This window comes from Oryzias latipes, chromosome 8 (assembly GCF_053564925.1).
Source record: "Oryzias latipes strain Hd-rR chromosome 8, Olatipes_Hd-rR_3.1".
In the NCBI taxonomy this organism is placed as follows: domain Eukaryota; kingdom Metazoa; phylum Chordata; class Actinopteri; order Beloniformes; family Adrianichthyidae; genus Oryzias; species Oryzias latipes.
In genome coordinates, this window is record NC_136244.1 from 6,235,552 (window position 1) to 6,258,718 (window position 23,167).

The window sequence follows — 23,167 nt, forward strand, 5'->3', positions numbered from 1 at the left end:
CAAAACAAAAAAAGAAAGCATTTATTTTTTTACACCTACGGGGTAACAAAGGGAACGAAAAGTTCTGAAGTTATGCAAGAAAAGTGAAAAAAAAATATTTTTCTATTTCCTCTCACATTTCTAATATTCACTTCAATCCTTTTTTGTTTCCTCTTTGCATATAATGACTCTGGAGCCCTGAAAATAGTTTTTATTGTTCTGTTCCAGTATTGAACCAGCAACTCTATCATGAAGATAAACGTGTAAAGGATCTCAGAGTGGATCCATTTCTCACCGCTAACTTGCAATAGATTCAGAGAAGACTTTTTTTTATTCTACTAACAACAAATTGGTTGGTTTGATTTACAAAAAGTTCTAAACAAAGCAGAGGTGCATTAAGAAGCCCATATTATTGCTCCCCTACTTCCATGCTTTGCTGTAGATTGTGCATTTGCTGCGTTGGCTCTGATTAAAGCTAATCTTTATGGCCTCGTGTGAGCTAAATGCTTGTAATGGTTACCTCTCTGACCAAAAAAGGTTCTTCCTCTTCTACCTAACTCATCAATAAAGGTCATCTTAAAAACAAGTTGGTACAATTTTCTTGTCAATTCATTTATTTTTTTTCATCTTAAAAAAATTAATCTTTAAAAAATGCAACCGTGACTTTGAATTTCTTATTCTATTTAATGCTTTTATTTTGAAGATACAGTATACTATTACATATTCTTTTGATACTTTTTTGGGATTCTATATTTTTAAATTGAAGTATTTCATTGTTTTAAATACTTGACTGATTTCAGTGAGATGTTGTTTTTTTGTTTATTTTGGTTTTGTTGAGAATCTTATTTACATCATGATGGACGGGCCCCTCTTTTGATTCTAGCATCAGCCCTGATCTTGTTCAGAATTTGCTAAACAAACCACCATGTCAGTTCAAACTTCAAACTTCAAGTCTTTGCATTCTTTTCACAGCTACCATAACACCACCGTTTGAAGCAACATTCTTTCCATTGTTTGTTGCATTAAACTAAACCCGGATCACATTTGTGACTCCAGCAGCTTTTGTCGTCGCGGACTTGAGTAGAAGTCAGGTGTGACTACCCAAAGCTTTGTGTCACTTTTCCTGCCCCACCGCTGTGTGATTTCAGTTCCTCTTTGTTTCCTCTCCTTAATCCCGCCCACTCACCGCAGGCATGAAGGTGTTGGCCTTTGGAGTCGCTGGGTGTGGGTCTCCCACACCCACAGCAGGCATGAGCCGGGGCGGCATGCTTGGCCTTCCCGCTGACATGGTTCCTTGAAACCACAAGCAGAGGCTTTCCTCTCCAAACTCTCCGTCTGCGTTCTGAGTGTTTTATCAGAACACGTCTGTGCTGAGGGTGAACTTTGGATTCCTCCCATCAGACCTTGACTCTTGTGTAATTTCACAGGGTGTGTGTCAGATAAGTGCCGATACCCACTGATGACCACGTTCCACCTGGGAAACTGAAAAAAAATCCTAATAATAATAATAATAATAATTTCCAAATGAACTACCCTGCCAGAAAACTATTTCGATTACATTTTCAGAAAAAAAAACGAAAATCAAACTCCTAAAAAGTCAAAGTTTGTGTGGGATTTTCAGAATAAGAGCAGCAGGGCAGCAGCAGGAGGAGGGAGGAACAGGTCCGCCTTGCTTTAAATCCAGACACACCTCCTGCTCTAAAAGTAGACAGGTGGACGCTTCCTCACGACGGGACGACGTTGGAAGACGAGGACGACACACATCTGGACTCAGGTTACACAAACAGATTCCCAGGATGTCCAAGAAAAAGGAGTTAAGTTCTGTCAAGATAAGCAGGTGCGTTGGAGTCTCCTTCTCTGTCTGTGTGTCTTTCTCTGCGGGTTTCTACAGAGTTCTGTCTCTGCTCTCCATGTTTGCACATGACTCTTCTATTTATACAAACAATTCAAAGGATTCAAGTTGGTTTGGTGTTCCTGAAAGACAAAAAGAGCGGAGACATGCGTGAAACTTCCTTCAGCAGGACACATCTGCCCCCTTTTTCCTGTTTCATCTGAAAACTTCTGCCCCCATGTTGATCATTTTAGTCATCCTCACCTGGAACCTGCTCTCTTCAGCATTTGCTGAGCCGCCTGCAGAGTTTGGACTCAGAAAGTCTCTGCCTGATCTCTTGATGCTTCACTTTACTGAGAGCTGAATTCAGCTTTCAGGAATTTAGCTTTATTGGAGCCGATTTGAGGCTTTTTTTAAAAAATACATTAGGAGTGCATATAAAGTTTGAGTGAAAGTTGTTTGATTTTAAATAACACAGAGTTTGATATGTTTCTGGAGCTGAGCTGCATGCCATTGCAGTACGTCATGCCTCCCAGCATGCGTTCGCCTCTGCAGCTCGTCTCCTATTGTTTCGCTGCTGCTCAACAGGTTGTTTGACTCCCCTTCCATGAACTCTGCATGCTCATAGATGCGTGCAGGTGTTTCTTCCACCTGTCAGCGGGCGGGCGGGGGTCACATGGTACAGCACATCAGCCGTCTTTCACCGTGGGGAGTGGAGGATGAAACTGAAGGGAGTGGCAGGGCAGTGACTCCTCAATGCCACTCGTGTTTGTCTCAATCGACTCTGGAGCTTCCGACGACTTCAGCTCGTCTGGATTCTCCGGTTTCTGACACATTCATCAGAAAAACAGAGACGCTGTGGAGGCAAAAACAAACAACTCTGTGTGGAAATAAGAGGAGAGACATATGAGGGCATTAAATGCATCGAACTGTATGATGTTTTTGCTCAATTTATTACAGCAAAAGTGGAAAAAAAGTTTTTAAAAAAATTTCTGCCAAAACGTATTCTTCTATTTTGTAAACTCTGCTTCATGAAGCTATAGTAACAGGTTATTTAGTCATTTCATTGCTTAGTTGCAGTACTTTCCTGCACTTTGAGTAGTAAAAACACTTAACAGGCCTCAGTTGTCTCCAGGATCCACCCACAGTGAGCCATAATGTGTAATGATAAACCGGACCTCCATCTCAGCAGAGGAGTCTGGGTTACATTCCTGCACACCGTCCACATTCTTTACTGCTTACAGGAGGGGACAGATATAAGGGGAGGGGGCTTCCTTTGTCCTCTGAGACTGAGCTCAGGTGTGTCTGGTGAAAATAGATTCATGTCTTGGGTGCAGGAGGGACCGTCCGGAGCGCCAGCAAACGCGTGGGGCACAAAGAGATGTGTTTCAAAGCTTTTCTTTGATGCAAACCTTTATTTGACATTTGCATACCTCGAAGTTTATTTAACAGCAGCCAAGCTGCTCTCATTTAAAAAATAGTTTGGCACACAACTTAGTTGTTCCAAATCATTAACCTACCACAGCCGTGCTTAACAATTATTTTGAGAAGTTGTTGATTTAAATAAAAAAGTCATATCTGAGCTTTGGGATCTCTACTCTTCTAAAAAAAAATTCACAATGCTGTTTTTTTTTTATTGCTTATCTGTTATTTATATTTAATATAATGTATCTTTTTAAAATACTAGTTTCCTGTCTGGGTGCAGGAGGGACAGTCCAGAGCGTCACCACACATCTGAGTTTAAAAGCTTTTCATTGGTGCAAATCTTTATTTCACATTTTTATACATTGATATATATTTATCTCTTATCATTTGATTTAAAAATAATTTCCCCAACAAGTCACCTGCTGCAAGTCATGAACCTACCACAGCCGTGCCTGAGAATTATTTTGTGTTTTGGGATTTTTTAACCTTTTTTAACCGTCTTGTGGGGTCCAGATGACCCCACTCCCAACGTTAAAGTGCCTTGGATAGCACAAGGGTTACAGAAACTGAAATCTGAGGCTTCTCTAAAAAAAGTGGCTGTTTTATTCATTTAGCTTTTCTTTATGCATAATATTACGTATTAATTATACGTTTTTTTTATCTAAGTCCAAAAAAATAAATTTTTCTGCTTTGAAACTTAAACAATTTATAGGACAAGCTCTGTTTTTTTATGTAATGCTATACTAATACAATTGAATTCAAACCTTCAGTTCTTCTTCTTGCTGAAATCTTCTTTAAGAACATCCTGACTCCCATCAGTTCATCATTAGCGGCTCTTCATCTGTGTTTCCCTTCAGGAGTCAGGCCAGCGATCTGGCCATTGTGATCGCTCGCATGCAGAAGAATGCAGACCAGGTGGAGAAGAACGTCCTGCGAGTAGAACACCTTCTGTCTGTGGTGAGAACCTCAAATCCTCCACATCAGCATTGAGAGTAGAATCAATCCTGAACGCGTTGGTCTGTTTGGAAACCATGAGCTCAAAAATGTCTCAAAGAGGTCACAGAAGCTGAAATTCAGGGTCAAACTGTTGTGCAGGACAAGGAGCGAGAGCAGAAGAACCAGGAGCACCTCCATCAAAAGGAGAACGCAGACAACCTGGCGCAGGCCGAAGAGCTGCTGAAGAACCTCTTCCTTGATGTGGACAAAGCCAAGAAGCTGAAGCACCCTCAGTCTAATGAGATAGAAAGAGAGTGAGTGTACTCTGCAGTCAGAAGTAAACACGAAGCAGCATGGAAACAAGCTGATCTGTCTCTGTTCCAGCGTGAAGAATCTCCACGAGCGCTGGGTGAGGGGCTTCGCTGCCTACAGGGATCTGTACGACCCAGTTCCCAACCTGCAGCTGCCGCCGAAGACCGACTGGAGGGCTTTGCTTGATGAGAAACAGGTGAGCTGCGACTCTGAGCCGATGCTTTCAGCTCCTTGAGGGTGAGAGCTGATGTTTGCTGTTGACTTGCAGGGCCAGTTACGGTCAGACTACGGCCCCAAAGTGTCTGATGTGGAGAAGCAGATAGCAGAACACAACATTCTTCACCAGGAGGTGGAGGCCTACGGTGACCAGCTACAGCCCAGCAGCACCCCCTCCAAGGTGAAGAACCAACATTCCTATGTGAGCGAGCAGAGGGGGGCCCTGCAGCTTTTTACCTGTTCCTTCTCTCTTCACAGGAGCAGTACTCCGCCCTCAAAGAGAAACACTTTGAACTACTTGTGAGCATCTGGAGTTTTTTTCTTTTTTAAAGAATTCTCATTTTGATGCTCATAGAGTCTGAAAATGATGCCAATTTTCTGCAGGAAAGCTCGAAGCTCCGGCAGAAACACCTGGCCTCTCTGTACGAATACTTGCAGAAATGCACCAAGGAGCTGGTCTACCTGTCCGGCCAGCAGGAGAAGATCATGCACAGGGATTGGAGCGACCGGATGGTGGACCCCGCAGGCGTTCGCACAGAATACGAGGTGGGAGGTCAAAGACAGATTAAAGAAAGGTGAAAAAAGAGGCAAATTCAGCCAAAATAAGGGAAACATTCAAACTGTTTCTATTCACAGAAATTCAAATCTCACAGTCTGCTCGCGCATGAGGAAGAAGTCCAGCAGCTGCTGAAGGATGGAGACGACCTGATGGAAGCAGGACACCCCGGAGCCGTGGCTGTACAGGTGAATTCAGGCGCAGCGGCCCTGCAAAATATAGAAGAAAAAAATATTTGTGAAGTTTAAATCAACTTCATGTTGAGAAAAGTCATAATTTTTTTTCATACTAAAAAAAAGTGAAAAAGGTGACTTTTTTCATAGCTGGAAATAAATTCAATTTGTTTTGGTTAAACAAAACCAAACTAGGATTGTTTTCTTTGTGAAACATCTTATTTTGAAAGGTTACACTTCCCCTTCTTTACCAAAGGAAGTTTTTTACGTGCTGTGAGGTTTTATTGTGAAGAGATCATCTGTCTTCCTCCTTTAAACTGAAGCAGATCTCCAGGTATAAGATGCACCAATGACCTGAAGGTCTTGGTTCTGTGCAGGTACATAAGGATATGGTGCAGTTTGAGTGGCAGGCCTTCCTCAACCTCTGCTTGGCCCAAGAAACCCACCTGGACAACATCGACATCTACAAAAAGGTAGAGGCCTTCTTGTAGACGTGATTCACTGTGAAGAAGTCAACGCTCACTGAGCCTTGCTGGTTGTTTCATGCAGTTCCAGCTGGATGCAGAGACGCTGTCCCATTCTCTGGAGAGACTCAGCTCCACTCTGGACCCTCAGTCTCTGAGCAACAAGAGCAACCCTGAGATCCTGCTGGCCCTGGAGGTACGCTTCAGGGGGGAGGATGTGAGCATTCAGGGAGACGCTGGTTTGGCGGGTTTCAGTTTTGCCGCATGTTTTCAGCAGCAAGTTTGGCTTGTTTCAGAGAAAACTAGTTTATTTGTCAGAGCTTTGGTCCACAGTCATGCCTGTGCAGTGAATCTGCCTCCAGATGTCATCAAAGACTGGAATCAGGAGGATCTCAGCAGTAACAGGAGCTGATGCTGCTTTTGACCCGACAGGGAGACGAACCGTCTTTGAGGAGGAATGAGCAGCGCCTGGCTTCTCTGAAGGAGCGCAGCAGCAGCATCCCTCCTCTGAAGTTACGCAGAGTCCAGCCCAGGAAGCCCACCCCTGTGATCTCCTTGTGTGACTGGACCAATGAAGAGGTAAGAGAGCGCCTCCCGCTCACCTGTCCCAACTCTGGAAAAGCTTCCTTCATGGTTGTGTCCGTTTCAGGATGTTGTGACACGTGACGATCAGCTGATCCTCAAGTCCAACTTTGATGGAAACAACTGGGAGCTTCAGAACAGAAGTGGAAAGATCAAAACCCTCCCTGGGGTGTGTTTTTTGATCCCACCCCCTGATGCTGAGGCTTTGGAGACTGTCGACAGGTCTGGCTGCTTGAAAATAGATAATAAGTTTTAACTTCGACCCTATACAGCTGCCTTTAACCCCTGTGTGTTCAGGCTGGACAGGAAGTTGGCAGACCTGAAGAGCCAAAGAGCTGCCCTGATGGCCTCTTTGAGGACTCCCGTGGTTGAGGTGGACCATCCTCAAAAAGCAGGTTAGAACAAAACGTTCTCAGACTTCAGTCTGAAGGAAGCTCGTTCTGAAACTGAAATCTGCTCCCAGCTGTTCTGCAAAGTTCTCCAGAAGAAATCCAAGCTGCAGAGCTCCTCAAGGATCTGGAGCGGATCAACAGAGCCCTGGAGGAGAGCCAGGAGGACATTCTGAAGAGACTGAGGACCCCTCTGGATAACCGCAACCCCACTCAAGATCTAGCAAGGAGACATCAGGAGCATGAGGTGACCGTGGGCTGCTGCCTTTTATAGAGGAGGTGACAAGCCAGAGGAACTTATTTTCTTTTTCAAACAGAAATCTGCTGCAACAGTCCGAGCGCTGGAGTCTGAGAAGTCCACCATCCAAAGAAAGCTGGATCCCGCCCTGGCCAAGAAACCTCTGGGGCCCAAAGCCTCCATCCTTCCGGCCAAACTAAACTCTGCCAACAACAAGATCGACAACATCGAAACTCTCATCGATCTCTACAATAAAAAGTACGATGTCCACGGCGGCATCTGGGTTTCAGCTTCTTCTTTGTGATGCTTACCTCTGTTTTCTCTGCTCGCAACAGAGCGACAGCCTCCATGTTCCTGGAAAGGCAAATCCAACATGTGGAGGACCTGGTTTCTGGGTTTGAGAAGAAGCTTGTTGAAGATGGAACCATTCTTAATAAACCTTCTGCTCTGGAAAACCGTAAACAGGAAATTCAGGTGGTGCAACAAAATGGCACAAACATTTCCTTTTTTTGATCACTACGGTCTCTTATTTCTTTCTTACTTTGTCAAAAAGGACGTACAAAAGGAGGTTTTCTCAGCAAAGGACGAGCTGGTGAAGCTGGGCAAAGATCTGGACCTGACAAAGAAACCATGCAGCTCCGTGCAGCAGACTTTAGGGGAGTACTGCCCCGACATCCAGCGCCAGGAGAACCAGGTCAATCAGCTGAAGAACCGCTACGCAAACATCAAAAATCAGCTGCAGGACAGGTGAGTAAACCAAGGAAACAGGCATCATTCAAGCTAGGTTCTGCTTGATTTTCTGACACTTTATGCTTTGTTCCAGGTTAGCTCTCCTACAGCGAGCAATCAACAGAAGTCGAGACTTCCAGAATGCTGTTTCTTCACTGGATTACGCACTGTTAAATTTGCCGAACAACTCTGCGAATAGTACCGATGGTGTTGCTCAGATCATCACCAAGGAGAAGTCCCAGAAGGTTAAAAGAAGCCATAAGCCCGTGTTTTTTTTTACTGAGTTTTGTTCTGAGTTCTGGTTGCTTTGGTTTTTCTAGAAAGTGGTGGAGGACATCGAGAAGAAGACGAAAGATTTAGCCCAAATAAAGGCCCTTTCCAAAGATCTGCAGAGACGCCTGAACGTAAGTCTGAAAGCTCACTCTTTTGTTCCCAAACAAAGCTCAGCACTTTTATTCTGAAAATGTTCTTTCAGGAATATGACATGAAGTCAGTGACTTACCGCAGGAGTCTGAACAATGAAGATGACTCTGAGGAGGACCAAGAGGAAGAACAGGTCATAACAAAGTCTCGAACTTTGGCTCAGAGAGTTCAGAGAACGGTACGGCTTTAGGCTGCTCTCCCCAAACCACACAAGCTAATGTGGATTTTTTAACATAAATATGATTATTTGTTTGTTCTGCTAAAGGAGCAAGAGCTGCTGAACCTTTTCTCTGAAGTTTCCGCTGAAAACAAGGAGCGCCTCTGTCAGCTGGAGACAGCGAAGAACATCATGGCGAGGGTACAAAGTTGTTTTCTTTTTGTTTCCATGGTTGCATTTGCGGCTCTCTAATCCTCCTTTTTCTTTTTTTTTGCAGAAGGAAGAGAACATCAGTCAGGTTGCTGTCAGTCAACAGCTGCAGCTTCAGAACCAGATGGTGGACCATCAAGAATCTGAAAGTCTGAAAAAGGAGTTAAGCGAGGAGATGAACAGGCGCTTGTGTGCACAGAGAGACCTAGAGACATACCAAAAGAGGTTTGTGTCTCTGAAGAGCAGGAGAGGGGTGGAGAGGTTGGAGGAGAAGGAGGTGGTCCAGTACTACCGCGACCCCAAACTAGAGTCGGAACTCAGGTCTCTTAAAACCAGAATCCAAGATGAAGATCTGAAGAGATCCAAAATCCAGACTGAGATCAAGGAGATTAACGAGAAGATGATCCAGACAGAGGTCCAGCTGACAAAGGTCGAACCCAAACTGGTGACCAAAGTGCTCACCGAGTATGAGAGAGACCCCAAGCTGGACAAAGAGGCTGCAAAGATCAGAGACGAGATGCAGAAAATAAAGCAGGAGCTCCAAACCAGGGAGTCAGAGACGGTCCATGTGAAAACCGAGCTCACGGTTCTGGCCCAGAAAAAACCCAATATCCGAGAGAAGATTGTACAGAAGGAGGTGGTAAGACTAGAGAAAGACCCAGATATGATGAAAGCTGTGTTGGTGCTCAAGAACCTCATCGAGGAAGAAGAGTTAATGTTCAAGTCTCTGAATGACAACATCTTTAGCATCAGGGGCCAGGTGAACACGCTGGAGAGGGTCATCCCCACCATCCAACCCAAGATCGTCACCAAGGTGGTCAAAGAAGTGCAGCAAGATCCAGAAATGCTGGAGGAGTCCAGGAAGCTAAAGATGCTCTTGGAGGAGGAGAAGGATGAGATCGTAATCCTCAAGAAGGATCTGACCACTTTGCAGCTGCAGCACACAGAGCTGGAGAAGCTCAAGCCAAAGGTGGAGCTAAAGGAGCTCATCCACCAGATTTACAGAGTCGATCCTGAAACTGAGGTGGAGCTCCGTCGCTTGAAGAAAGAGCTGCAGGATTTGGGCAGAGGCCGCGCCGACAAAGAGACAAAGATGGAAGAGGTGTTAGCAACTCTGGCCATCTTACGTAAGCAGAAACCCAAAGTGGAGTACAAGGAGGTCACCCAAGAGGTGATCAAGGAAGAGAAGAGCCCAGAAGTGGTTAGGGAGCTCCAACGTCTGAACAACCAAGCCACCCGTTTGAGAGTCAACTGTGACACCACCTTGGAGCTGCTAGCCCATCTACGCAAGGAAAGAGATGAGCTGAAGGCAGAAAAATCCAAAGTGGAGACGAAGCTTGTCACGAAAGAGCTCATCAAATATGAAGACGATCCTCTTCTGCTGAAAGAGGCTGATCGATTTCGCAGGGATGTAAGAGAGGAGATCCACCAGCGGCGCATCCTGGAGGAATGTCTGTTTGATCTCCAGAACAAGTACATATCACTGGAAAGAGAGAAGCCTGAAGAGAAGACCACCTGCATTCCCGTGGTTCGCTATCAAAACGACCCCATGCAGATCCAGCAGCACGAAAAGTTAAACAGGAACCTGGACGAGGAAGTGAAAGGGCGCAGGAAACTGGAACTGGAGGTCAGGAAGCTGCGAGGCCTGGTTCAGGACAAAGAGACTAACCTGGCTGAGTCAGACGATCGTCAAAGGAAGATCCAGGCGGAAGCAGAGCTAAGGAAAATAAAAGCTCGCATTCTTGAACTGGAGAACACTCCCCCACCTGTGGAGGAGAAAATCATCATCGAGGAGGTCCTGAAAGTGGAGAGAGACCCCAAGCTGGAAAAGCTCACGGACGACGTACGCGCCAACTTGGAGACTGAGAGCACCAAGGTCTCTGACCTGGAGAGAGAACTCAGGAACCTGCAGCTGAGGCTGGAACTGCTGCAAAAAGAAAAATCAATAGAAAAAGTCGTTTACAGAGAAGTTGTACGTGTGGAGAAAGACCCGACAGTGGAAGCTGAGAGGGATCGCCTCAGAGATTTAGTGTCCAAGGAAAGAAACCACAGGCGAGACCTGGAAGACAACGTTCAGAGGATAACCATCCAAATAAACCAGCTGAGCACATCAAAGTCCATGAAGTCCCAGGAGGAGGCAGCTATCGCTTCTCAGAAGGAGGCGCTGCAAAAGGAGAAGGAGGATCTCCTCAAACAGCTGAAAGCGCTGGAGTCTCAGAGAAGCAGCATTAACATCACCTTCCAGCAGCAGTCCAAGCTGTTGAGTGAGAAGAACCAGCTTGCTCACCAGAGAAGCCTCAAAACCTCCTCTGAAGTCGAACGCCTGGAGAAACAGATCCTGAATGAGAAGGACAAAATTCACCAGAAAGAGACCCTTATCGCTGAGCTGCTGAAAAGCATCAAGAAAGAAGAACATTCAGAAATTCACACCAGGGAGACCAACCTCTCAACCAAGATCACCATCCTGGACCCAGAAACCGGCAAAGACATGTCTCCCTACAACGCGTACCTGCTGGGTCTAATTGATCGAGACCAATACCTTAAGCTGACAGAGCTGGAGTGCGACTGGGAGGAGATCACCTCCTCTGGTCCAGATGGGGACATCTCAATTCTGCAGGATCGAAAAAGTGGTAAGCAGTACTCCATCAATGATGCCCTGAAAGATGGCCGCTTAACTGAGACTGACTTTAAACGCTTCAAGGACAGAAAGATGCCCATTTCTGAGTTTGCACTCATCGTGGCTGGGGAGCCACAAAAGCCTTACATCCCTCCCCCACAGGAGAGACTCAACAAATCTATCCCTGCTACTCAAACCTCTCCATTGAACTCCATGATACCTTCCCTGAGGTCTTCCCAAACCAACCTGAACTCTCATCTCAATGGCAGCTTGAACGACCTCAGTGCAGCAGCCGTGGAGGAGCACTTCCCAATCTCTGGAATATTTGACATGACCACGGAAAGCCGCATGTCTGTGAGAAGCGCCATGACACGCAAGCTCATAGACGCAGAGACCGGCCTGAAGCTGCTGGAGGCGCAGGCAGCCTCCGGCGGCATTGTCGACCTCACAAAAAAGGACAAACTGTCCGTGCACAAGGCGGTCCAAAACCACCTCATTGACTCTAGCCACATGCACAAGCTCCTGAACGCCCAGAAGGCCTTCACTGGGGTTGAGGATCCAGTTTCTAAAGTACGTCTCTCAACATCACAGGCAGCGCAGAAAGGGTATATCCCCCCTGAAAATGCCAAGAGGTACCTGGAGGCGCAGTACCTGACCGGTGGACTAGTCAATCCCTCTAAGCCGGGCCGCCTGACCATCCAAGAGGCCCTCGCTACCAGAATGATTGACAGCAAAGCAGCAGAGGAGCTGCAAGATGAAGCCTTCCACACAAAGGAGCTGGTGGACCCCATCACCAAACAGAATATCTCTTACAAGCAGGCTATGGACCGGTGCAAGAAGGACCCCAGCACCGGGCTACTGCTGCTTCCTGTAGTCTCCACTGACGCTGAAAATACTCCATCGTACTCCAACTATCGCTTCCACTCCCCGCACAGCAAAGTCTAGAAGAAGATACAGCAAGGTGTCTCCTCCAGCCAACGGTGCTACTACACCAGTGAGTGAAAAGAAAGGCAAAGAAGGATATATTTTGGTACTCTTGGGTTGTTTTTCTCTGTTTTGCTTTGGGTCTTCTGTAAAAATGAGGGTTGTTTTTGTAAACACTTATTTCTGCAATTAAAAAGTACTTATCAAAATCAACAAAATTTACTTTGTGTCTTCTTATTCAGCACATTCACAGCTTGTGAGCTTAATCAGAAGTAGGAAGACACTTTGTCCATCACTCTTGTCTTTTAGCAAGTTGACACTTAACATTTGCATTCCAGCACACAAAACAAACGTTTTTGCTGCACACAGAGCACACTTGGTCTGTCACGGATGCTGGTATAATGGTAGCTTTGGGTTGTCATTATCAGTTTGACTGAATTTTCCTGGAAAAAGTTGCTCCGTGTGACCATGAGTCACGGTCTTTAGGAGAAATACTCTCAAACTGAACCCTGAGCTCGGAAACTAAAGATTAAATATGACTCATGAGCGTTTTGGGTTTTTAAGGCCAATGAGGGCAAAATAGCAATGAGGTTTAGGACAAGTATTAGAAAGTCACAGTTGTTTCTTTAAAGATCAAAAAAGTAAAAAAGGAGGTTGAAAAATCTATTTGATTTTGACAGAGTTACTGTTGGGTCATATTTGACCAAACAGCCCTTGTGCTCTCTTGTGGGTTCCAGATGACCTCACTCCCAATGTTAACATGCCTTGGATAGCAAGTATTATAGTGAACAGTAGACGTTTAGAGAAAAATCTATTCTGTGATACATCACGATTCATTTGGTGATGTTTTTAGTGATTGAAAATGCTGTGAAGATGATATGTATGTAATTAGTGATGAGCGTCACTTAGCGTCTCCCTCTTGTTTTCCACTTACACCTCTGACCGCTAGGTGGCAGCACTGGACCCTGAGCCTCTTGGAGCAGCTTTAACCCTTGTGCTATCCAATGACCCCACCCTTACACTGACATGTTATCTCTACCATGACAAAGGTGGATAAAGGTGAAGAGGATTTCATGTGATCCATGGACACCAGTGAAGATCACAAATCATTGAAGAAAAAAGGTTCAGCGCACTTTCTAGTGGGTCTAGATGACCCAACTCCCAATGTTAAAGTGCCTAGGATAGCACAAGGGTTACACCGCACCAAAACAACAAAATCTCTCGACAATCCGCTTATTTTATTTACTAAGTGTTTTTTGCTGTTACAAGACATATACTACTTAGTTTTTTCTTGGGTTGGGTACCAAACTGAAACTCTGTGCCACATTGCTGCTAGTAGCAAATAAAAAAATGTGGATTGTGGATCTTTGTAGTGGGCTCCAGATGAGAACAAGTGACACTTATGATGCATCGTATATCATATCATATCATATCATATCATATCATGAGAGGCATGTCAGGATACGTATCGTATCGCTAGACTCTTGCCAATACAAACATCATAGTAAAAAGAAAAAAACCCCTCCATGCTGGGATGTCTGCCTGGCAGATTACCCCTTGACTAAAAGGACTTTGCCGGATTATAAGACTTGAGCCTGTCTGCGTTGTGTGGCTGGCCTACAATAGTCAAAAGGCAGCATCTCAAGTAGACACACTTAAAATTGGTGAATGTGGTCTGTGTCAAATTCTGCCACCAAAGTCAATTGGGAGGAACACACTGTTGTAGTTGCTCAAATGACCACTAGGACACAGCGCTCAAAGAATATAACATTCAGCACCAGTATGAGACTCCTCATAAGAAAAAGGTTTACCATTTGCAGGGGCAGTTAAGAAAAGAGAAGATTTAGCAACTATTAGCTGGACTGACAAAACAACCGTCTGCATTTCCTGCAGCCGTGACGTCAGTGATGGAGCAGTGAAAGCTGCCTTGTTGCTAAAAGGTCAGTGCAAACATCTAAACCATTTTCAGATGGTGAACTTATGGAAAATTGCTGAAGGTTGCAGATGAAGACATATGCCCCAAAAAGCAGTCGACCTATGCCAACATAAGTCTGTCAAGGAGTATGATTGCAGATACAACATCTCTGAGGAGACTTGGGCGACAAATGAGTCCAGTCATTTATTGCATTTTCAGACACTATTGATGAAAGCATCGACATCACAGATATATATAGCTGTGCATATTTATTAGAGGTGTTGACCATCACAGCGGACTTTCTTGAGTTGATGGACACAACATCAGACATGACATAGTCAGCTCTCTAGTTGCTGTGCTGGACAATGTTGGAGTGAACTGGTCACATGAAGTAATTTTGGTCACTGATGGCGCCCCATCAAAGGTCAGGAAGAAGGCAGGTGTTGCCACAAAATTCAGGCAGCAACCAGGAAAAGATTCTTGGACATTTCATTGTGGTTTGCACACTTGAATGACAGTAAATGTGTTGCTGCACAGGATCTGAATCCTAATAGTTATGGAGTGATATTTCTGCCACCATGTTGCACACAAAACTTTCTAAGTTGAACACAAAACTTTCTAAGTTTTTGCTCAAAATTTTATTTTTTTGCTTTCAAAAACGTTTTTTAAAATAGTGATGGCCGGGTGAAGTTTCAGGAGGGAAAGGGTGGTTAACCAAAAAGTCTTGTTATGTTCACTAATATTTCAAGTTTCATTTAGTTCCATTTTTCATTGACTTCCATTTTTCATTGATTTGCACATTTTTGGGAGGGTGTTTCATTTTTTTCCGTAGCCCCCTCTTGAATTTACTATCAGGATTGCTTCAGTGTTAGATGTAAAATATTCAGTCTGTATAAAATTGAACAAACCCATTTTTTGGCAGCCGGCTCACTCCATGTCTGCATTTACAATTGGATGAGAACAATTCTCATTAACCCTTGTGCTATCCTAGGCACTTTAACGTTGGGAGTTGGGTCATCTAGACCCACTAGACAGTGCGCTGAACCTTTTTTCTTTAATGATTTGTGATCTTCACTGGTGTCCATGGATTACATGAAATCTTTCCACCTTTATCCACCTTTGTCATGGTAGGGAGAACATGTCAATGTAAGGGTGGGGTCATTTAAGATTGCACAAGGGTTAAAAGGCAGAAAAAAACAATCTTTTTTCTTTTGAAATGCTTTAGTAGTTCACTCTCTGTGTTAATACAAAAAGATTGAGATACTTGCTGTCACATTTGAACGTTTATCAGAAGAATTATTCAGGCCAGAAGACCAAATCTGTAAATATCTTTCAAACTTTACCAAACTGATATTTCTTTTATTTTCATAGCGACAATAATAATAATAAAAATGTTCCCTAATTTTATTTTTGTTTTTTATTTCTCGCTCTCGGATTATTGCGGGACAGTGAGGCTTCAAAGTGGGTCACAAAGACTTTACTTCTTCTTCTGCACATTTAGTGATGAAACTGTTCTAACTGTGACTCATTTCTTTAGCAAATCTCAGAGTGAAGCAACCATCCACACAGGTGACAAATCTCAGACCTGACCGTTTGCTTTGGAAGGGTTTTTACTTTGGGTTCTGTTTACCTGCAGACAGAATGTTTCCACCTGTAAGAACAGCTGTGACTGAGGCTCATTGGGGCTTTGGGGGGGCAATTCCAGTCCTCCAGGGCCAGTGTCCCTGCAGGTTTTTGGTGTTTCCTTGCTTTAACACAACCATGACAAACACAACTGTGTCATCAACAGAGGTGTGCAGACCTAGTTGATGTGGGGGATGATGATTATTTATTAGAACCAGGTGTGTTGAAACAGGGACATTTCTAAAACCTGCGGGACAGCGGCCCTTGAGGACCAAAACTGCCCCCCCTGTTTTAGAGTAAGGCTTTGGTAACTCTTTAGACAGAGTAAACTTCAACCTTGATAATGTCTCACTTCATTGTTCTTTCTTTGAGTGAATTGCTCTTAGTCTGGCCCATCCCTTAGCATCAATAGGCCCAGGCAGGGGCTATCAAATGGGGATTTTCTTGGGCACGCAAACCCCTCCACCGCGATAAGGTGGCAATTCAAGGAGGGGGAATTTTTTTTTTGTTTGTTTAATTGCTTTCTAATTTTACATTTAAGATAGATAAAACTTATGCTATTTTTTGAATTCATTTTATTATTATTTTTATTCTAAGTATGAGGGGACTAGAGTTTGTGGGGTTTTTTTGGACAGAGGGAGAAACCAGAGCACCTGGAGAAAACCCTGTAGTTAAAACACTTTTGTGTGCTATTTATTTTATTTTATTTATTTATTTATTGTAAGGGTGAGGGGACTAGAGATTGGGGGGTTTTTTTGGACAAAGGGAGAAACCAGAGCACCTGGAGAAAACCCTGTAGTTAAAACACTTTTGAGTGCTATTTATTTTATTTCATTTTATTTATTTATTCATTCTAAGTCTGAGGGGACTAGAGTTTGGGGGGGTTTTTTTTGGACTGAGGGAGAAACCAGAGCACCTGGAGAAAACCCTGTTTAGATTGGGGGGGGGGGGGGGGGGGGGGGCAGCACAATTGCCTGACGTACAAGACTGTAACTGTGCTTTCACTCAAAAAAAATTTTTTTTCTAATCAAACAAATTAAAAACTCAGATAAGAAGTCAAACAAAACCGAAGTAGTTAAAGAAAACCTAGCTAAGTCGTAAAAGGGGTGACGTGGAAATTTACCGTTTAAACAATAAAATAAAAAAATAGACTAGAAGATACACATTTAGAATAGAAAAAGAGAAAAAGCCGCAGTAGTTTTTACCCACACAATAATAATTAAATGTTTAACTCTTTAACACAGGAGCTTTTCCTACAGTTTGGCCGTTCTTGGACGGTCATAACTCCATCTAAGGTGTTAAAGAGTTAAAGCCTGAACATGTGTGGGTGGTGGTGGGGCTTGGTGTGTGTTAGCGCTGTGGGGGGGGCTTGATGTAAGTGAGCGCTGTGGGGGGGCTTGGTGTGTGTGAGTGCTGTGGGGGGGCTTGGTGTGTGTGAGGTAAATGGCGTACACTTATAAAGCACTTTTCTACCTTTTTGAAGGTCCAAAGCGCTTTACAGTTACAGACCCATTCACACACACATTCACACACACATTCACACACACATTCACACACTGGTGGCGGCTCCGCTGTGCCAACCTTCCACCAGAGGCAGGGTGTCTTGCCCAAGGACACTTTGACAATAGGGCATGCAGGGTGGGAATTGAACCTGCAATCTTACGATAAGGGCTTGACCGCCCTACCGCTAAACCACGTCCGCCCCAGGGTTCTTGTGTTGGGGGGGGGGGCTGTGGTCGGGGTCCACTTAGTCTTTTCTTCTGGACCTTCTAAACAGGTTCAGGAACCTCCGACCAACACTTTTCTTTGTGGTCTTCTCTTTCAGCTCATCCACCTGTTGCTGTAGTTGATGCATTTGCAGCTGGAAATCCTCTTGAGTTTTTCTGATGATGGTCTTTTTCTTCTTGACAACTTTCTTTAGGTGAGCGATTTGTTGTGAAAGGGTGGACTTTTCTTCTTCCAGCTGTTGTCTTTCTTGTTCCAGCTGCTGGCCTTCCAGTTCTTTCTGGACCAAAGCAGCTCTTAATTTGGTGGACTCCTTTACCTCCAGGTCAAAGCTGAGTTCAGCTTGATTTGTTTTGATCCTCTCTTGTTCAATCCTTTCTTGCAACAGCTGTATTTCCCTGCTGAGGTCCATTTTATTCTTGAGAGCGGCCTGTGTTATCGTCTGAAGCCGTTGGTCTCTTTGCTCCAGCTTTTTGTTCCAAATGACTTCAGACTGGCTTATGATCGCATCCTTATTGGACAGCAATTCTGAACATTTCTTTTCAGTTTGGTAACATGCTGCCTTATGCTTCTCACAATTTCTTTCTAATTCATCTATTTTTTCCAGCAGGGAGTCTTTTTCCTCCTGACGTCTTTTTATTTCGCCTTCCATCTGATCCATTTGTGAATTTAACTTCCTATTGTAGTTTTCTTCAAGATCCTTTCTCTCCTTTTCAAAACTGTTGATCAGGCCCTTAAATTCTTTCTCGTGCTCCTGTTTTAGGTCCTCAATCTGACATTGAAGCTTGAAGATCTCACCACTTGAGGCCGCATTAGAATTTTTCATTGCGGCCTTTTCCTCCTCATGAGCTTTTCTTAATTCAGCCATTTCTTGCTTGAGGGAGGTGTTTTCTTCTCTTTCTTTAGCCAGCTGATTATATGCTTCTGTTAATGTCAGCTCATGGTAAGTTAGAAGACACTCTTTCTGCATTTCCAATTTGCTGGTGAGGTCCAAATGTTCCTGCTCATGCTGCACTTTGAGGTTGTGAATCTGACGGAGTAGTTGGACATTCTTTTTCTTGGAGACTCTTTTAGATTTGGTCACCTCAGTCTCCTTGTCATTCAGAGCTGTCTTCAGCTGAGCCATTTCTTGTAAGACAGAGGACTTTTCTTCCTGACATTGCTGTCTTTCCTGGCTCATCTGTTCTTCTAGGTGTTCAGCTTTCCCAGCAGCTTCCCGCAGCATGTAATCTTTTTTCCGTTGCTCCATTTTTAGGTCGTCAATCTGACCGAGTAGTTTTACGATCCTTGTCCTGGAGACCTTTTCAAATTTGCTCATGATGGTCTCTTTTTGTGTGATGGTTTCTCTTAACTGTTCCATGGCCTTCTCATTATTGGAGAGTGGTTCCAAAAAGTGCTTTTCACCTGCAGCCTTTTCCTCCTCATGAGCTTTTCTTAGTTCCGCCATTTCTTGCTTGAGGGAGGTGTTTTCTTCTCTTTCTTTAGCCAGCTGATTTTGTGCTTCTGTCAGGTGGCTCAGAGAAGTTTCAGCCTCCGCCAGCTTCTGATCTTTCTGCTGGAGAAGCTCCTTCAGACGCTCTACTTCACCTTTCAGAGCATTGATCTCTCCTGGAAGTGCTTCAGCGTTCTCCACTGAGGTCGACTCAGAGGTTGAAGTCGGCTCATCCAAAGCAGTTGCACTTTGTTTTCCCTTTCCCAAAGGTTTGATTTCCTCAGGCTGAGTGGATTCAGGGACAGACACCGGCTTCACAGGAAAGAATGCAGGTGGGCGAAAGGAGACGATTGGAGCCAAACTTAAGGGTTTTAACCCTAAGGTTTGGTTTTGCAGGCAGGTTTTAGGCATGGGGTTTTCCCAATCCTGCTGTCTTTTTGGTTCAGGAGTTTCTGGCATCTCGGGAAACTCTTCATCCTCATCTTTAGAAAAGGGAGAATAATCATAGTGAGGAGTTTCTGGAGTCTCAAAAAATTCCTCCTCATCATCAGAAGGGTTAGAGTAATCATTGTCTTCGTCAATCTCATCCCAGTCCATGAAAGTAGAATGAAACCCAAATTCAAAAGTGGACTCGTTCTCCACAGCAGAGTCCAAATTGCTGAATTGTAAATTCTTTAGGTTTTTTCGTCTTGATTGTTCCATGGTACGATTTATTCAGGTCTCTAATCACAGTTTGACAACAAATGTTCTTTGTAACCGAAGGCACTTCTTAAACTTGATACTTTGTTCTTTGCGAAATACAAAACCAGCGTGCAACAATTGATCAGAATCTAAAGGTTTTTGCTCCTATTAGTAAACTTTTAACACTAAATCATGACAGATTATGTTACATCAAATGACATCATTTGACATCAAATGTTCAAATGTTTTCATTTGAAGTCATATGACATCATATGACATCACACGTTTCAATCTGATGTATCGATTACGTCATTGGTGGTGTGATGCTTAGTGATGCAATCAGCTCTGAAATGGGGGAAGTTTTTTTTTTTTTTTTTTTTGGGGGGGGGGGGGGGGGGGGGGGTCATTATTGTTTTTTCCTAAAATTTATTTTCAGGATAAAGAAGCACACGCAGACACATAAAAACACACCTTTGTAAAATACACAATCAATCAACCTAAAATGGATCTGAATCTTGATAGTGATGGCCGGGTTAAGTTTCTGGACAGAAAGGGAGGTTAACCCAAAATTCTAGTTATGTTCACAAATATTTCAAGTTTAATTTAGTTCCATTTTTCATTGATTTACACATTTACATTTTAGGCAGGGTGTTTCATTTTTTCCATGGCCCCCTCTTGAGCTTACTATTAGGATTGCTTCAGTGTCAGATGTAAAACATTCAGTCTGTATAAAATTGAACAAACCCATTTTTTTAAAAAGGGAAATGCATTTTATTTCAGATCCATTGGCCTCTGTGAATGAATGAATGTGTAATAATAAGTGATAAACTACCGTGTTGGTTGAGGCATTTTTTTCAAATGAGTAAAAAAACAAAAAACAAAGCTGCTTTATTTTGCTTTTATGTTACAGGTCCGGCCCACTTGAGTTCACACGGGTTGAATGTGGCCCCCCGAACCAAAATGAGTTTGACACCCCTGGTCTAAAGATTGACTTTAAGTATGGATCAATCTCTCTTGTGCCTGAACGGGCATCACCTGTTAATCTATTCTATATTTACCCTGGTGAGAGCATTTCATGTAATTCTGAAAAGTACACAACTTTTCAGTTTTACGTAATCTTACTGTTTTAAGCTACAAGTTGCTTCAGTACCATGTCAAACTTTACCATCTTAAACTGAAAAAGATTATTCTAAATCCAGCAGTGTGGATCTAGTCAAATCGATGGACTGAAATGACACGAGTTCAGAGCAACAGCTGCTCCAACGTCACAAACAGATGATGCGTATGACGACAGACTGCAGCTCTTTGTTTTCCCAGATCATTACTGTAATTATAGAGCGCAGTGCTAATGGCTCAAATAGAAGAAAAAAAAAACAAGCATCTGCATTTTTGTCCCTCCGTTGTCCCACAATTGATGTTTCCTCGAAAATAAACCACTTGAATTTGTCTTTCAAACTTCACTAATTTCAGATTTTTAACCTGTTTTACAATCTTTAAAAAACGTTAAAAAAGGGTGAATAACTTTGTTTTTGCTTTTTATTCATTTGAAGTCTTATTTTTTTTGTTGTGAGGTCAGTTAAGCAACAAAAGCCAGAGCTACCATGGAGCTGTAATGATCTGAAACTATCCAATATGTCAGAAAAAGTGTAGAAACGAATTACCTTAAATGCAAACATCACTTTAACCCTTGTGCTATCTTAGATGACCCCACCCTTACATTGACGTGTTCTCCCTACCATGACAAAGGTGGATAAAGGTGGAAAGATTTCATGTAATCCATGGACACCAGGGAGGTTCACAAATTACTAGCTGCGTTTACATGGGCAAAAGTAATCGGAAAGAATGCCTGATCGGAAAGAAAATGCGTCATGCAAACACGCCGTTCGGAATAGTCTGCCCCGATCAGACTCGTTCGGATCAAAATTTCTTCCCGATCGAGATAGGTGGGTTATACCGATCGTTTATCCGATCGTGGAGCATGTAAACGGTCATTCCGATTGTGTGTCACTACTGCTCTGGTTTACGTCATGCATAGATGGTGTTTCGCTGAGAGACGGACGCCACGTGAAAAGCGCCGCTCCGCTCTCGCCCCGCTGGCTTTTCACCTCTCCCCTCTCTTACACCCCTCACGAGGGAGATGCGGGTGAGGAGCGCTTCGTGCCCCCTGCCGCTCACTCGGGTGCGAGTGGACCGAGTGAGCAGAGCAGCCGGATTAATAACTTTGTGTTTGAGGGGAGGAGGATGCTTTGTTACGTGTACGTTTTGTTATGTGTGGGAGACTTCAGACTGCGAACCGTCCCGCCGCTCTGGGTTAGCGGCTGCAGGACCCGGGAGGAACTGCCAGCACACACGGCGGCTTTGGGGCGGTGTGTGTGAACTTTTCAGAGCAGAAATAAATGTCGCTCAGTCCTTAGAAACTGTTCAAACAATCACGTGGATTTGTGTTTCCAGTTGTGTCCCGACTAAATAAAGGCTGATGTCATTCCCACACATTTACGTGCAACCAAGAGCAGATTGCAGCGTTTCCCGCATGGTCCTGGATTTTGTGTCCATCAAGGCTAATGTTGTTAGCCCGTGTTAGCCTCTCCTAACCCTGGCTTCTTCCAGCTCCGTTCTTCCACAAAAAAGCACTGACCACACGGATTAAATAAAACAATGAGCGAACAGGCGCTTCATAATATTCATGACATTAATAAAAGCACGTTTGGAAGATCGTCTCGTATATTACGGCGCTGCTGCATAAAATAAATGTCTGTGGCAGCGGTTTGTTTACAACGGGATCTATTTCCTCATCCGGGATTTTTTACACTACTGCGCATGCCCAAATTATTCAATCCGACCAAAAGTGTGAGCCATGTAAACGTTTGCTCTGATCGGAAAAAGATTTTCTGTGCCCATGTGCACGGGTGAATTTTAACCCGACCATTGATCATATCAGGATATTTTGCCCATGTAACCCAACTCCCAATGTTAAAGTGCCAAGGATAGCACAAGGGTGCAACAATTAAAATAAAGTAGAGTAAGAACTGAACAAAATGACCAAAAGAAAACTTGTGACAAATACTAATTAAAGAAGTCATCAACATTTAAGTTGATGATTTTAAAGAAATCTTTTTAAGACGTCAATAAAAAAATCAGTTTGTTCCTTTGACCACAACATTTAAGACTTTTTCTAGAGAGTTACTTATGAAAACCACCAAAGGCGGTGTAAAAAGTTACTGCAAAACTTTTTCTGTCAGCAAGGGTATGAGAAGAAAACTTCTGGGCTCATTCCTTAACTTTTTAAGGATAGCAAGCCTAATTTAAAAAAAAGATCCTTGGCTGAGCCTTCTGCAAAACTAACAATATTATTGAACTTTAAAACAGCAGAGAAAATTTCTAAAAGGTGAGATGTGATTAAAAAATTATAAAAACAAAGTTAATTTAAAGCTGTGAGAAGTATATTTTAAATTATTTTGCACATATAGCGGTTTGTGGATTTCTTCATCTGATTTTCCTTCTTAAAATGTGCAAAAATATCAAATTTGAAAGATCCTTTTGGGTGTAATTATATAGTATTAGCTATTATGCTGGAGAATTTCCCTTCCACTGTGTTGTTAGACTTAAAAGTGAAAAAAGACAATTCAACAA

At 43.5% G+C, this 23,167-nt stretch overlaps 2 protein-coding genes across 2 annotated transcripts; one reads left to right on the forward strand and one right to left on the reverse strand.

Annotated features, from left to right (window-relative positions):
* The first annotated feature begins 1,216 nt into the window (after positions 1–1,216).
* evplb (envoplakin b) lies at positions 1,217–12,379 on the forward strand. Its single transcript, XM_011478542.4, has 22 exons — positions 1,217–1,816; positions 4,093–4,192; positions 4,331–4,485; positions 4,556–4,679; positions 4,752–4,880; positions 4,958–4,999; positions 5,084–5,245; positions 5,336–5,443; positions 5,806–5,901; positions 5,978–6,088; positions 6,325–6,471; positions 6,542–6,696; positions 6,772–6,869; positions 6,938–7,110; positions 7,181–7,359; positions 7,437–7,575; positions 7,655–7,848; positions 7,925–8,075; positions 8,151–8,234; positions 8,306–8,431; positions 8,519–8,611; positions 8,688–12,379. Exons 1-22 carry the CDS (start codon positions 1,776–1,778, stop codon positions 12,180–12,182), a joined length of 6,102 nt encoding a protein of 2,033 aa, XP_011476844.1. The 5' UTR covers positions 1,217–1,775; the 3' UTR covers positions 12,183–12,379.
* Positions 12,380–17,446: 5,067 nt separating this feature from the next.
* Positions 17,447–19,479, reverse strand: LOC111947804 (uncharacterized). Its single transcript, XM_023957948.2, has one exon. It carries the CDS (start codon positions 19,451–19,453, stop codon positions 17,447–17,449), a length of 2,007 nt encoding a protein of 668 aa, XP_023813716.1. The 5' UTR covers positions 19,454–19,479.
* Positions 19,480–23,167: the final 3,688 nt, after the last annotated feature.